Genomic DNA, 14909 nt, shown 5'->3' on the forward strand with positions numbered 1-14909 from the left:
CTCTTGCTGTAGGGGTCCCCATCATGCATATTTAAAGAGGGACTCCACTGCTGCGGGTGTCCCGCTCACCCGTTCAGAAGGGCAAGTTAAGATTGGGATATGGTGGGAAGGCAGCGGGATCAGAGCGGGCAAATGGCTGGCCTAACTATAACTGCTGCGCTCTGCACTCCCCATGCCCAGATGAAGCAGATCAAGGCTCGCACAGCCTGGATTGGTGTAATCTGGCGTGCTGAATGCTGACTTTCGGCGTTAAAGATGTTGTGTACCTTAGTGAAGGGTTTTTCCATGGAATGGATGTTTGAAGCAGAATCTATTTCACCTGCTCCCATTGGGTTTCACTTTGTGAACATGTGGCTGCCTCTTTGGATAGTTTAAATAACATATCCAATTAAATAGTTAAAATACAAAAATAGAATTAGCTGTTTGGAAATTTTGAATGTAAGAGGAGTTCCCATGCGGCCAGGTTAATCTGTTACAAGAAGTTAGAGGGAAAAGTCATTCAACTGGTTTCCCCAAAACGTGTTTGAGGGGAGCTTTTAAAATTCATCATTGTTTCCATGTGTTGGTGATTTTAGCAGAAATACGGTAACGTTGGCCGAAACCCACTGTATTTGTCCTCTGCTCAGTCTATTGTTGTGATCCCACAGTTGGTTGGATGAAGCTGAAACGCAGCATTTGCTTGCAATTCTTTGTGGGCCCATCATTCTGTGCAGTGTTTTGGGCGTGAACATTGGCCATTGTTCTGGCCGAGTGACTGTGCAAGCGAGGGGATGATGGCTTGCTGTTGTCATACTGGGGTCAGGTGGTGTGTAATGGGTCAGTGTCAGGTGGCATTGTATTTGGGATCAGTGTTAGATGGTATTATGCTGGAGGTCAGTGTCAGATGATGTACTGCTGGTGCCGTGGTCAGTGTCAGATGCTGATGCACTGGGACAGTTTTGGAGCCAGCTGAGAGTTGGTGATGAACCCATCTAGTTGCAGTCTATGTATTGGGTCATGGATGGATACAGCAGTAACGTGCCCGCCTTCCTCACCAAGCTGTGGACTTTGGTGGAAGATCCCGAGACCAACGATCTGATCTGCTGGAGTGCGGTGAGTCTCTGGGACCCGAGAACGTGTGGATTAGGGAGAGAGAGGGCGGGAGTCTTTTTGCTCAGAATAGCGAGTGTGTTGGACCGACCCGGGATCCCAATATAACACCAGCACATCTATCTGACCGGGGAGGCGATCGATCCCAACCACGGGCAGTTACTTAAACAGACCAGCCCGCAGGGTCGATTTAAAATCAGTTATTGAAAGTTCCACCCACCTCTAATTTAAAATCTTTATTGTTGAAAGTAGCCCAGTTTACCGCAGCCTACGTTCAAGAGGCGAATTATTTTATTTTTCCTGCTCAAGTTGTTGAGAATTTTTAATATGGGTAAAAATGCGATAAATCCGCGATCCCTTTTGGCTTTCAGGTCTCTGGTCGGCGTTATATTTTGTTGGACTAAGTCTATTTTTTAGTTCCCGGGGCAGCCGCGCCGTGTGCGAGTCTGGGTTGACGAGTCAATGTTACAACGCAGTGTACAATGTACCAGTCATTTTGAGCAACAAATGCCGTGCCCTTGTGCTGATGGTGTTGTGGCAAAGCTTTATCCTTTTCACCAATCAAACACAACTAGCAACCATTCTCCTTCCAACCCGTCCCTTTAACCAATTGGATCCAAGAACAAGGAACCAATAGATTCCCCAAATCATGTCAGTAGGGATCAACCAGATCCCAGGAACCATAATATAGTCATATCTGATTCAGTCACAAAAATCACCAATCGCACCCTTGCCCCGGAAATCCTGTGGCATATGGCCCTGTGACAGTGTCTCACTCAGCTCACTGTCTACCCTAAAACAAACCACGCCACATAATTAACCAACGAAATCGAGCAAGTAAAAAAATCGCAATCCTTCCCACAAATATCCTCATCCTTCGTTCTAATTGCCCCAATTTCTGCCCACCTCATCTTAAATAGGTAACCTTAACCCCAAGTACACTCCCAGCACCAGGGCCTAGTCCGATAACCTACAGCCTGGCATGAAGAACGCACCCACACACAGCAGGCCAAAGGCAGCAGATGATTCTCTCCCTGCCTTTGTTGACAATAGTTTTCCTACATTACAACAGTGCCTACACTTCAAAAGTACTTAATTGGCTGAGAAGCGCTTGGGACGCCCTGACGATGCGAAAAGTGCTATATAAATGTAAGTTTGTTCTTCCTTTTGAGCCTTTAGCATTTCGGTGCTCTCCCACACGCTCCCTGACTCTCAGCGTGGTGACAGCACTGGGTGCTCTCCACTCTTCCATGTTTCTGGTTCTAGTTCCCACAGCTCTAGTCCTGGTCTCAACTGCTGCAGCAATCCCAGGGTGGCACACCTGCTCCTCACCACAGACTCGTGCCTGACTCAGCTCACTCCTCTGGTACTGACTGACTGGAGCTGTAGAGCTTGACCCAAAAGATAGTGATGCTTGGATACACAGGGATGATGAGAGAGATTCTCTGCCTCAGGCAATAGGTGCAGGTAGAAAATAAACCTTCAAAAAGAAAAAGTGCCCAGATTGAAGCAGATCACAAACTATAAAAATGAAAGAGGAAGACTGAAACAGATGCACCACTATAGCAGGAGAACAGCTTTCCTCTCGCTATTACAGCCTCGGTTGTTAGGGCTTTGTATCCTTTTTTTAATTAATTCGTAGGATGTAGTCATCACTGGCAAGGTTAGCAGTAGTTGCCCATCCCTAGTTGCCCTTGAGAAAGTCAACTAGGTGTGGAGAAGGTATTCCTTCGCCACATTGGTGACTTGATTCAGTCCTTCCTTCATTCAGGCATGAATTCAATCTTTCATTCTCTCTCTCGTACCCTCTCTCTCACCCCTTCTCTCATCCCCCCTACCTCACCCCCTTTCTGTCACCATCTCTGACTCTCTCTCGCCCCCAATGCTGTTAGTTAGGGAGTTCCAGGATTTTGACTTCGTGACAGTGAAGAAACAGCGATCGATATATATCCATGTCAAGACGGTGTGGAACTTGGAGGTGATGGTTATTTCATGCATCTGTTGCCCTTGTTGGTGGTGGAGGTCATGGGTTTAGGAAGTGCTGCCGAAGAAACCTTGGTGACATGCTGCAGTGCATCCTGTAAATAGAACACACTGCAGCCTTGAGGTGGTGGAGAATGTCGATGTTTAACCTAGTGGATGGGCTGCCAATCAATCAGACTGCTTTGTCCTGGATGGTGTTGAGCTGCTTGAATGTTATTTCAAATGCGTCCACCCAGGCAAGTGGGGAGTATACCAGTACACTCCTGACTTGTGCCTTGTGGGTGGTGGAGAGGCTTTGGAGAGTCAGGCAGTGAGTCACTCGCCACAGAATACCCAGCAGTAGCGAGAATAGGTCAGGTCTGTGATGTAATTGTGTTCATTTTCATGCTTGGAGAATGTAATTGGTTGAACTACTGGTCACAGGAGGTACTTTGCAACCAATCAGAAGCCTGTTCTCGACGTGGGAGGCTGAGAAACAAATTTACAGTTTTTCCAAGAACGAAAGTGTTTGGCAGTATTGGTTTGTCTCCATAACGAGTCACTGCACTCCAAGAAACATTAATTGTATGAAGCGCTTTGAAATGTTTGTGTGATTAGACAGTAAATACATGTAACTTTTCTAATGTTACATTACGACTTGTTAGTTACAAAAGCAAGCGGTGGATGATCGACAATGTGAGCAAACTGATGAGTTAGACATTTTTCGTTTGAACTAATTAATCTTGTGTGCTATTGCTCATGGACAGTAATTCTAAAAAAAATGGGTTTTCCTACCTCTCCTGCATTCTCTAATTCTTTGTGTTTCACTATTCAAACCTCCCTCTTTCTCTATGCCGCTTGCATACTTTCACTGTTGCCTCTGTATCTCTTCTCAACTATTTCTGTCAATTTTACATCCTCTATATGCCTGTTTTACTCATTTCTTATTTCCGTCAGTATTTCTCAGTCTTTTTCTTTATCTTTATTTTGGTTTGTCTTAATCTTCCCATCATCAGGGATTTTTAACTGTAACAACAGATTGCATGAACCCAAATAGATTTTTTAAAATGCTGCAAAGAAGATTTAAAGAAACATAAAATCCTGATGGGGCTGATCGAATCATAGAAATTTATCACACAGAAGGAAGCCATTCGGCCCATCATGTCTATGCCGGCCGAAAAGGATCTAAGCAGCCTGATCCCACTTTCCAGCTCTTGGTCCATAGCTTTGTAGGTTACGGCACTTCAAGTGCACATCCAAGTAATTTTTAAATGCGTTGAGGAATTTCTGTCCCTACCACCCTTTCACGCAGTGAGTTCCAGACCCCCACCACCCCCAGGTGAAAAACTTCTCAACTCCCATCTAATTCTTCTACCAATTACTTTAAATCTATGCCCCCTGGTTATTGACCCTTCTGCGAAGGGAAATAGGTCCTTCCTATCCACTCTATCCAGGCCGCTCATAATTTCAACACCTCAATTAAGTCTCCCCTCAGTCTTTTATTCCAAAGAAAATATCCAATCTTTCCTCATAGCTAAAATTCTCCAGTCCTGGCAACATCCTCGTAAATCTCCCCTGTACCCTCTCTCGTGCAATCACATATTTTCTGTAGTGTGGTGACCAGGACTGTATGCAGTATTCTAGCTGTGGCTTAACTAGTGTTTTATACAGTTCAAGCATAACCTCCCTGCTCTTATATTCTATGCCTTAGCTATTAAAGGAAAGCATTCCATATGTCTTCATAACCACTTATCAGCCTGCCCTGCTACCTTCAGGAATCTGGACATACGCTCCAAGGTCCCTCTATTCCTCTACACTTCTATACTTCTCAGTATCCTACCATCTAGTATGTATTCCCTTGCCTTGTTAGCCCTCCCCAAATGCATTACCTCACACTTCTCCGGATTGAATTCCATTTGCCACTGTTCTGCCCACCTGACCAGTCCATTGATATCTTCCTGCAGTCTACAGCTTTCCTCCTCACTATCAACCACACAGCCAATTTTTGTATCATCTGCAAACATTCTTAATCATATCTCCTACATTGATCTAAATCATTGATTATATACCACAAAAAACAAGGGATCGAGTACCACGGAACCCTAATGGAAACAGCCTTTCAGTCACAAAAACACCCATTGACTAATACCCTTTGCTTCCTGCCACTGAGCCAATTTTGGATCTAATTTGCCACTTTCCCTTGGATACCATAGGCTTTTACAATTCTGATCAGTCCACCACCTGGGCTGGCATTCTATCACAGTACTGAGAAAGGGCTACATTGCCAGAAGTCCCTTCCTCCAAAAGAGACCTTAAACTAAAGTCCCATTTGTCTGTTCAGATGGGCTGTACGGCACCTTTTTACATAAAAAAGAGCAGCTAGTTTTCATGGTGGTCCACCCAACTTTCTTGGCTCAACCCATACTACCTAAAAACAGAATAACCGATCATTCGCTTTGTGGCCGTGAGACGTTGGTGATGCAAGATAGTTGCTGTATTTGCCTACGTAACAGATATAACTTCAAAGTGTAATTCTTTGTGTGAATTACTTTGAGACATTTCAATGTGATAAGTTACTATATAAATGCAAATAGTCGTGCTGGAGGTCTGATGGAACTGCACCCCTACAAGTGTCAGCACCTTCGGGAGAGGGGAGAGAAAACTGGGGCAGAAAAGAATATTTCTTTTTTTAAGAAAAAGAGTTATAGTGGATCTGTTGATCTATATTAATGACCTAGATGAAGGGGCCGAGTGTAGTGTATCCATGTTTGCTGACAATACAAAGTTAGGTGAGATAGTAAGCTGTGAGGAGAACACAAAGAGTCTGCAAAGGGATATAGATAGACTAAATGAGTGGGCAATACTTGTCTTGGAGGTGGTGCAACAAAGGTTTACTAGATTGATTCCTGGGATGAGAGGGTGTCCTATGATGAGAGATTGTGTAGAATGGGCCTATACCCTCTGGAGTTTAGAAGAATGAGAGGTGATCTCATTGAAACACAAGATTCTGAAGGGGATTGACAGGGTAGATGCTGAGAGATTGTTTCCCCTAGCTGGAGTGTCTAGAACTCGGGGGCACAGTCTCAGGATAAGAGGTGAGGAGGAATTTCTTCACACACAGGGTTGCGAATCTTTGGAATTCTCTGCCCCAGAGGGCTGTGGATGCTGAGTCTCTGAGTACATTCAAGGCTGAGATAGATAGATTTTTGTACTCTAGGGGAATCAAGGGATATGGAGATCGGGTGGGAAAATGGAGTTGAGGTCGATGATCAGCCAGACTCGAGGGGCCATATGGCCTATTCCTGCTCCTGTTTATGTTCTTATGACACGCATGCACATTTTTAACTCGTTGTGCAACATTTCACGACTCCTGAAAACTCAGAGGAGCATGTGCTGCTTTCACATCGCGAAATAATCCATTCATAAAACATAGTTCCTTCTTTGCAAATGATTGAGTTTCCTGAGGCGGTTTGATCTCTGAGTCTAGGGTACCTGTAGTAAAATCATAGACGTTCATTCTCTAATTCAGTCCCCGACACACACACTGATCGAAGTATAAAACATCTGCCTTCATTTTACAGTTCAGTCTATCCTCACACAGTTAAACGGTTGTAATATAAGCAAGGGAGGCTGATCACTGGACACACCATGAAACAAAGCCTGATTGTCTAGTGAGCACCATTGAGCTTCTGAGATAAAATACAGCTATGTGAACTGTCTGCCTGATGGGACAGGGCAATGGGAGCTTTGCATCAAAGTAATACTTGGCCTTTGAATTTAAAATGCCAATATTGGCCCAAAAGTGGTAAAGTGCCCCATTCCCAGCACTGACTTGAGCGCACAACATTCTCAAAGTGTCAAACAATGTAGTGGCGAATTACTGTGGGTTCAGCTCCTGTGATTATGGAACAATAATCTGTAAAGGTGAGGAATGGATTATAGTTTGTTTCAAAGTAAAACATAAAACTATGCCAACTAGTGGGCCCCTTATATTTAAAAAATTGCCTTTAATAAGTTCAATGTTAATTATGGTGTTTTCCTGTTTTCACTGTGAACAATGAGTTATACATTGTGAGGCGTGTGACTGAGATTTAACCCATGACATCTTCAGTGGGATTAACCATTGGAAGGGAAATATATTGAAAGGTAATTTTTTTAGGATTGGAAATGGCTGAAGGTTATTATAATAAGGAATTGTTTCCTGTCAGAATTTCATCCTCAATAAAAGAGCTGTAAACCACATTTAAAAATCAGCCATTTGATGTCCAAACCCTGGCTTAACCAGTCTGAAAATATTTTACCTTTGAAACAAAAAGAAAATCATTTCATTGACTTGATTTTTCTCTGCAGTTCCAGGATCCCCATAGAGTGATTATCCAAGCAGTCAGTAAAGCTTCACAGTAACACTTCCAATCATTTATAAAGCAGGACAAAAATTGCACTCTGTTGCTGGCAAGGATTCCAGTGATTCAGTCCAAGAAACAGTTAGTTACTCTACACTTATAGTACCAACTTCAGTTGCACAGTATCGGGAAGAGTTTTGTGTGATTAGAGGCAAATCCATTGAACTAAATACGGACCAGTCCTACATTGTGATTGAGCACGGAAAAAGTGTCAAAATCTCGGGCAGGTGTGCTGGATACGTTTTGTGCTGTCTAGGTGAGTTTTTTAAAATCTCGATGACATGTTAAAACTTTAAACCATGTCGCTAAATTAGTCTTCCACCTATCTAAAAGTGAAGAAACTTTTGAAATGGGCAGCTAATAATACAATTGGCAAGCACTTAGCTCAGTGACACTTACAGTTGGAGTCTGAATTAAAGCGGTAGTAAGCAAGGTGCAGTGGAGCCCTGTACTGAGTGTTTTGGATCAGCCAATTATGGTAATGGCTGCTTTTACAGTGCACTCCCTTGTGTTCCACACATCAGCACTTTCATTCAGACTGTAATTTTAAACCGTGCTGGTGAGCTAAGTGCTTGTTAAAGAAATCAGCTGGAAATGCCTTTCAGAATGACGGCACTTTAAAGCACTGCGGGGAGGGGAGGGGCTGACTAGGAAATCCAGACAGAAAGACAAACTTCTGTTTCTATAGTGCCTTTCATGCCCTCAGGTCATCTTAAAGCACTTTACAGCCAATGAAGTACTTTTGAAGTGTAGTCCCTGTTGTAATGCAGGAAACGTGGCAGCCAATTTACATACAGCAAGATCCCACAAACAACCATGAGCTAAACAACCTGATCATCTGTTTTTATTTTAATGTTGGTTGAGGGATAAATGTTGGCTAGGATACCGGGAAGAATTCCCCAGCTCTTGTTTGAATTGTGTCATGGGATCTTTTACGTCCATCTGAGAAGATAGCCGGGGCCTCGGTTTAAAGTCTCATCCGAAAGATGTAACCTCCGACAGTGCAGCACTTCCTCAGCACTACACTGCAGTGTCGGCCTCTTATTGTGTGCTTAACTCTCTGGCATGGGACTTGAACCCACAACCTTCTGACTCAGAGGTGAGAGTGCGACTGCTGAACCAAGGCTGGGACGAAAATCCATCATATTTGCTGCAGGATGTTGCACTGTGACAAATCATTTACTATAATCATGATCTCCACTGAAGTGAAAGAACCATGACATCTTGAGGGGCGGAGGTGGGGGAATTGCTCCCTTGCAGCTTGGCCTGAGAGATTTACCATAATTTGCTGACTCTTAGGCGGTCCCTTGTATCGAGGATAACTTGCTCCCATACCAAAAAAGGATGAGTTCACAGGTGTTTCAATGAAGGACCTGACATTCCAGGTCCCGAACTACATGTTGAAGGGTGGAAGATGCCTGTGCTTGGATTTTTTTAATGTGTGGTGGCCGTTGCACACCAGCCACCACACGGGCTTGACAGAGCTAGGTCTTGTTCCAGTGGCAAGGATTAACCAAGACGACTAGGACCTACACTGCTACACGGACCTAGTGCACACACATATTGCAGTGTGGGCTGGCCCGTGCTGCGTGCTGGGCCCTCGACTCTTTTAGGCCCCGATCACGTTGCTCTACAATCTCTCGCCACTCCTTCACCCCGACCTCGCTGCCCCTCTGCTGTTTGTCACCTCTCCTGCTGTATCTGCCCACACTCCAATCAGCGACCTGGATTTTGGTGATGTCCAATCCAGTCGCCCTTCTCCAAGTTGTCTCCCTCCTGCACCAGCTAGTGCTGCTCCCTGAGGTGACCTCCACGTTGCTCCTGGGCCGCCACACCTCCTCTCCTTTTATGGCCCCACATTTGCTGACTAACCCCACATTAAACACAGTGAGCACTCTAACCCTGCCAAATAAACAGCAGCTCTGTATAGTTAGATAAGTTACTCTTACCCTTCTGATTAAACAAGAACTCTATAGTTATGTAGTGATTATCCCAACTCTAAGTTACATAGTAAACAACCCCAGCCCTGCTGAACAAACAGAATCTTTACATTTATGCAGACAATAACTCTTGCCTTGCTGAATGAACAGTAGCTCTGTCCAATGCCTCAGCTAATGATCCTTACCCAGCTCCCATCTCTCTCCCCTCCAACCCCACACCCCCATTCGTGGCAGCACATCAGCCGCCTTGGACTTATTCCCTGCAACTGCCTGCCTGAACCTTTCCACCTTTAAAACCTCAAAACCTATCTCCAACCAACATTTCAGTTATGCCTGCTAATCTCTCTTTTTCTTGTTTAACATCTGTTTCCTTTTGCCTATCTGTGAAGCAGTCTCAGACACTTCTTTATACTAAAAGCACTTCATAAATGAAAAATATTTTAAAATGTGGTTTTGGGAGCTGGGTGTAACGCTATATATTTCCTATCGCTAATTGTTCTGAATACATTAAGAGCCAACCACATAATGTGAGCTGGAGTCATGTGTTGCCAGACCAGATGGAGGGTAGCAGGTTCCCTTCCCTGAAGGACATTAGTGAACTATTTGTGCTTTTACGACAATCCGGCAACTTTCATGGTTATTTTGTTTCTGATGCCAGCCCACAAATCACTAGATTTATTGACTTAACAGTGAATACAGCATCGTGCTCAACTGTGATGCCCCCTGAGAAGGAAATACTGACTGCCTCGGCTCACAGTGGCAATTTGAGTGAGGTTCTGAAGAGCTGGAGCTGTACTGAAGCGAGCGTCACCACTTTAAGGAGAGATGGGGTGAAAATAGGGGGCTGAGGGTGGAAGCAAAGAATGAATGTAGTTGAATTTCACGTGTATCAGTATCACAAGATGGCAGCATGTGCTGTGTCCATACAGTTGTGTTTAGTGAGGGCCTTTCTTGCCCCGCCCCCATTATTTCTTTCCTGCTCTCCTGAAGGCAGTAACTTGTGCTGGGGACCTGCAGCACCTTATGTGAGAGGTCAATATGCATGAGTGAGTGTTGGCAGATATTTGACTGTGGGGGGTACCATCATAAACTAAACCTGGGCATCCAGACTCATGCACTTTGTAACATGGGACCACTGGATAATGGTCAGGACTGAGAACCCTGTCTGGGATTTTTTTCCCCTTCCCAGAGCTGTGGATACTAAGACCTAGGTTAGTGCCCCAACCTAATACTACAGCTGATATCAGTTAACAACACAGATCAGGGATCAAACCAGGAAACTTTGTACTCTGTCTGGCTTAGTACTGAATGGTAAATTTACCCACTAAACCACTTGTAAGAATGTTTTATACACCCAGATTATTTCATCACCTTGTCTAAATATCATATCTACATACAATGATTATTTGATATAATTTTTTCTATAATTTAGAATTATTTGCATAATATTTACTGACTGTCATTGCACAGTTACTACGACACAATCAACATTGGCAATTATTTACATATTACTTTATTATGTAATGGTAGTATATAACGTAGGGGCCGAAATTGGTGAAACATATGGTCCACCCATTTTAAGGCAGTTCTCGGGCGGTTTTCATTTTTTACCGCCCAGTATCGCTGGGGCCGTTTGGGCGGGAATTTCTTCCCACTTTTTTCAGCGATAAGCCGAGCAGAGTGCAGCGGGCAGGATCGGAGTGCAGCCAGCGGTGTGAGGAGGAGGCTTTTCGACTCAGGAATCTTCGGTTCCCGAGTTGTGCACACGTGCATGCGGCGCTCAAGCTCCACCCTCCGAGGGGCACCGACAAGAGGCCAGAGACTGCCGGTCTGAGAGCGCTGGGGTGGGGTGGGGTGGGGGGGCAAGGGGGTGTAGTGGAGGTGAGAGAGACTGGGGATGGGTGAGAGAGAGACTGGGGGTTGGAGAGAGAGACTGGGGGGGGTGGTGAGAGAGAGAGAGAGAGAGAGAGAGACGGGGGGGGGGGGCGGTGAGAGAGAGAGAGAGAGAGACTGGGAGTGGTGAGAGAGACGGGGGATGGGTGAGAGAGAGAGAGAGACGGGGATGGGTGAGAGAGAGAGAGACGGGGGATGGGTGAGAGAGAGAGACGGGGGATGGGTGAGAGAGAGAGACGGGGGATGGTTGAGAGAGAGACGGGGGATGGGTGAGAGAGAGAGAGACGGGGATGGGTGAGAGAGAGAGAGACGGGGATGGGTGAGAGAGAGAGAGACGGGGGATGGGTGAGAGAGAGAGACGGGGGATGGGTGAGAGAGAGAGACGGGGGGGTTGAGAGAGAGACTGGGGGTGGTGAGAGAGAGAGAGAGACGGGGGATGGGTGAGAGAGAGAGAGAGACGGGGGATGGGTGAGAGAGAGAGAGAGACGGGGGATGGGTGAGAGAGAGACTGGAGGTGGGTGAGAGAGATACTGGAGGTGAGTGGGAGAGGCTGGGGGGGCGGGAGAGACTAATAACATTTTTATTATAGTTCATTAATAAAGGAGTAAATAAGGCTTTATTAGACCATTTATATTAGTGCCTAACTGGAAAATATTACAATCCATTTAAAAATACATCAAACTGTGGAGAACTATAAAGATCTGTGTAATATCAAACAAACCTGTCAGCTCTGTCTACATACCACCCACTTAAGATCCACTTAAGAGAACCTTCTCCAGGACGGTATGCATTTCCGGTGGTATGTCATGAAGCTTGCACTTTTGGGCATTATGTCGCGGTCTGCATGGGCGGGCGGTGTGCATACCGCTCCGTGGTATGTCACTGATGAATTTTCTGTCAGCGGTATGTAGGTGTTTTTTCACTAAACTTGCATTTTTGGGCGCTAAGCGGGCGGTCGATGAATTTCGGGCCCGTAATGTATACCGTCTATATTAATTTTGTGTATATATATATATTATATATCAGATTGCGCAGCTGCCAATCTATAGGGAAACTTCTTCAACAACAGAAATTAGCTTCTGATAGACTGCAGGATGTGTCTACTGACAGCAACTAGACCTTGTGGCCTTTCCCACATATCCTCATTTATAGAATGTTGACTGACTTATATGATATACCCCAAAGGTATTGCATAATATACAATTCTGAACAGTAAGATAATGGGACTAAAGGCGGATAAATCCCCTGGACCTGACTGCTTGCATCCTAGGTTCTTAAGAGAAGTAGTGGCAGGGGTTGTGGATGCATTGGTTGTAATTTACCAAAATTCCATGGATTCTGGGGAGGTCCCAGCAGATTGGAAAACTGCAAATGTAACGCTCCTATTTAAAAAAGGAGGCAGACAAAAAGCAGGAAACTATAGACCAGTTAGCCTAACATCTATGGTTCGGAAAATGTTGGAGTCCATTATTAAAGAAGTAGTAGCAGGACATTTGGAAAAGCAAAATTTGGTCAGGCAGAGTCAGCATGGATTTATGAAGGGGAAGTCTTTGAGGATGTAATGAACAGAATGGATAAAGGGGAACCATTGGATGTGGTGTGTTTGGACTTCCAGCAGGCATTTGACAAGGTGCCACATAAAAGGTTACTGCATAAGATAAAAGTTCACAGGGTTGGGGGTAATATATTAGCATGGAGAGAGGATTGGCTAACTAACAGAAAACAGAGAGTCAGGATAAATGGTATCTCTCTGGTTGGCAACCATTAACTAGTGGGGTGCCGCAGGGATCAGTGTTGGGACGCCAACTATTTACAATCTATATTAGCGACTTGGAAGAAGGGACTGAGTGTAACGTAGCCAAGTTTGCTGATGATACAAAGATGGGAGGAAAAGCAACGTGTGAGAAGGACACAAAAAAATCTGCAAAAGGACTTAGACAGGCTAAGTGAGTGGGCAAAAAATTGGCAGATGGAGTATAATGTTGGAAAGTGTGAGGTCATGCACTTTGGCAGAAAAAAATCAAAGAGCAAGTTATTAATTAAATGGAGAAAAATTGCAAATTGCTGCAGTACAGCGGGACCTGGGGGTACTTGTTCATGAATAGTATGCATGTACAGCAAGTGATCAGGAAGGCCAATGTAATCTTGGCCTTTATTGCAAAGAGGATGGAGTATAAAAGCAGGGAAGTCTTGTTACAGCTATACAGGGTATTGGTGAGGCCACACCTGAAATATTGCGTGTAGTTTTGGTTTCCATATTTACGAAAGGATATACTTGCTTTGGAGGCAGTTCAGAGAAGGTTCACTAAGTTGATTCTGGGGATGAGGGAGTTGACTTATGAGGAAAGGTTGAGTAGGTTGGGCCTCTACTCATTGGAATTGAGAAGAATGAGAGGTGATCTTATCGAAACGTATAAGATGTTTCTACTGATGGGGGAGACCAGAACTAGAGGGCATCATTTTAGAATAAGGGGCCGCCCATTTAAAACTGAGGAGAAATTTCTTCTCTGAGAGTTGTAAATCTGTGGAATTCACTGCCTCAGAGAGCTATGGAAGCTGGGACATTGAATAAATTTAAGACAGAAATAGACAGTTTCTTAAATGATAAGGGGTTATTGGGAGCGGGCAGGGAAGTGGAGCTGAGTCCATGATCAGATCAGCCATGATCTTATTGAATGGCGGAGCAGGCTAGAGGGGCCGTACTCCTGCTCCTACTTCTTATGTTCTTATGAATGGAGCTTACATTGTGCCAAATATTCTATCTGTCTGGCAGTTAGGAATGCTCGATAATAGAGTCAGTATACATTCTATAAACAAGTCTAACTCCATTATATATGAAAACAGACCGATTATGTACTACAACTAATGGATCTTCTGTGCTGCTGATCACAGTACGTCGGAGGAAGCACTGTTTATAAGGACAAAAGCACTATACTATGGAATGGATTATTCTGCTAAGGAAGGATGTGTGGGAAATGCAGTGATCCTGCAAATCCCATAAGAACTCAATTTTAGAGTGGAAGCAAGCCTTCCTCAATTTCGAGGGACATAGAAACATAGAAACATAGAAAATAGGTGCAGGAGTAGGCCATTCGGCCCTTCTAGCCTGCACCGCCATTCAATGAGTTCATGGCTGAACATTCAACTTCAGTACCCCATTCCTGCTTTCTCGCCATACCCCTTGATCCCCCTAGTAGTAAGGACCTCATCTAACTCCTTTTTGAATATATTTAGTGAATTGGCCTCAACAACTTTCTGTGGTAGAGAATTTCACAGGTTCACCACTCTCTGGGTGAAGAAGTTCCTCCGCATCTCGGTCCTAAATGGCTTACCCCTTATCCTTAGACTGTGACCCCTGGTTCTGGACTTCCCCAACATTGGGAACATTCTTCCTGCATCTAACCTGTCTAACCCCGTCAGAATTTTAAATGTTTCTATGAGGTCCCCTCTCATTCTTCTGAACTCCAGTGAATACAAGCCCAGTTGATCCAGTCTTTCTTGATAGGTCAGTTCCGCCATCCCGGGAATCAGTCTGGTGAACCTTCGCTGCACTCCCTCAATAGCAAGAATGTCCTTCCTCAGGTTAGGAGACCAAAACTGTACACAATACTCCAGGTGTGGC

At 44.6% G+C, this 14909-nt stretch overlaps 1 protein-coding gene across 2 annotated transcripts in view; it reads left to right on the forward strand.

Annotated features, from left to right (window-relative positions):
- Positions 1-462: 462 nt before the first annotated feature.
- hsf4 (heat shock transcription factor 4) overlaps positions 463-14909 on the forward strand; it is an 88504-nt gene continuing 74057 nt past the window's right edge. Inside the window, exon 1 of one of the 2 annotated variants that reach the window (XM_070897870.1) lies at positions 463-1092. In XM_070897870.1, the coding sequence (XP_070753971.1) occupies positions 985-1092 (108 nt within the window). In that variant the 5' untranslated portion in view covers positions 463-984. Of the gene's footprint in view, positions 1093-3655; positions 3748-14909 lie in introns of those variants that run through there. The other variant, XM_070897871.1, reaches the window with a different exon arrangement.

Source organism: Pristiophorus japonicus, chromosome 13 (genome assembly GCF_044704955.1).
Source record: "Pristiophorus japonicus isolate sPriJap1 chromosome 13, sPriJap1.hap1, whole genome shotgun sequence".
Lineage (NCBI taxonomy): Eukaryota > Metazoa > Chordata > Chondrichthyes > Pristiophoridae > Pristiophorus > Pristiophorus japonicus.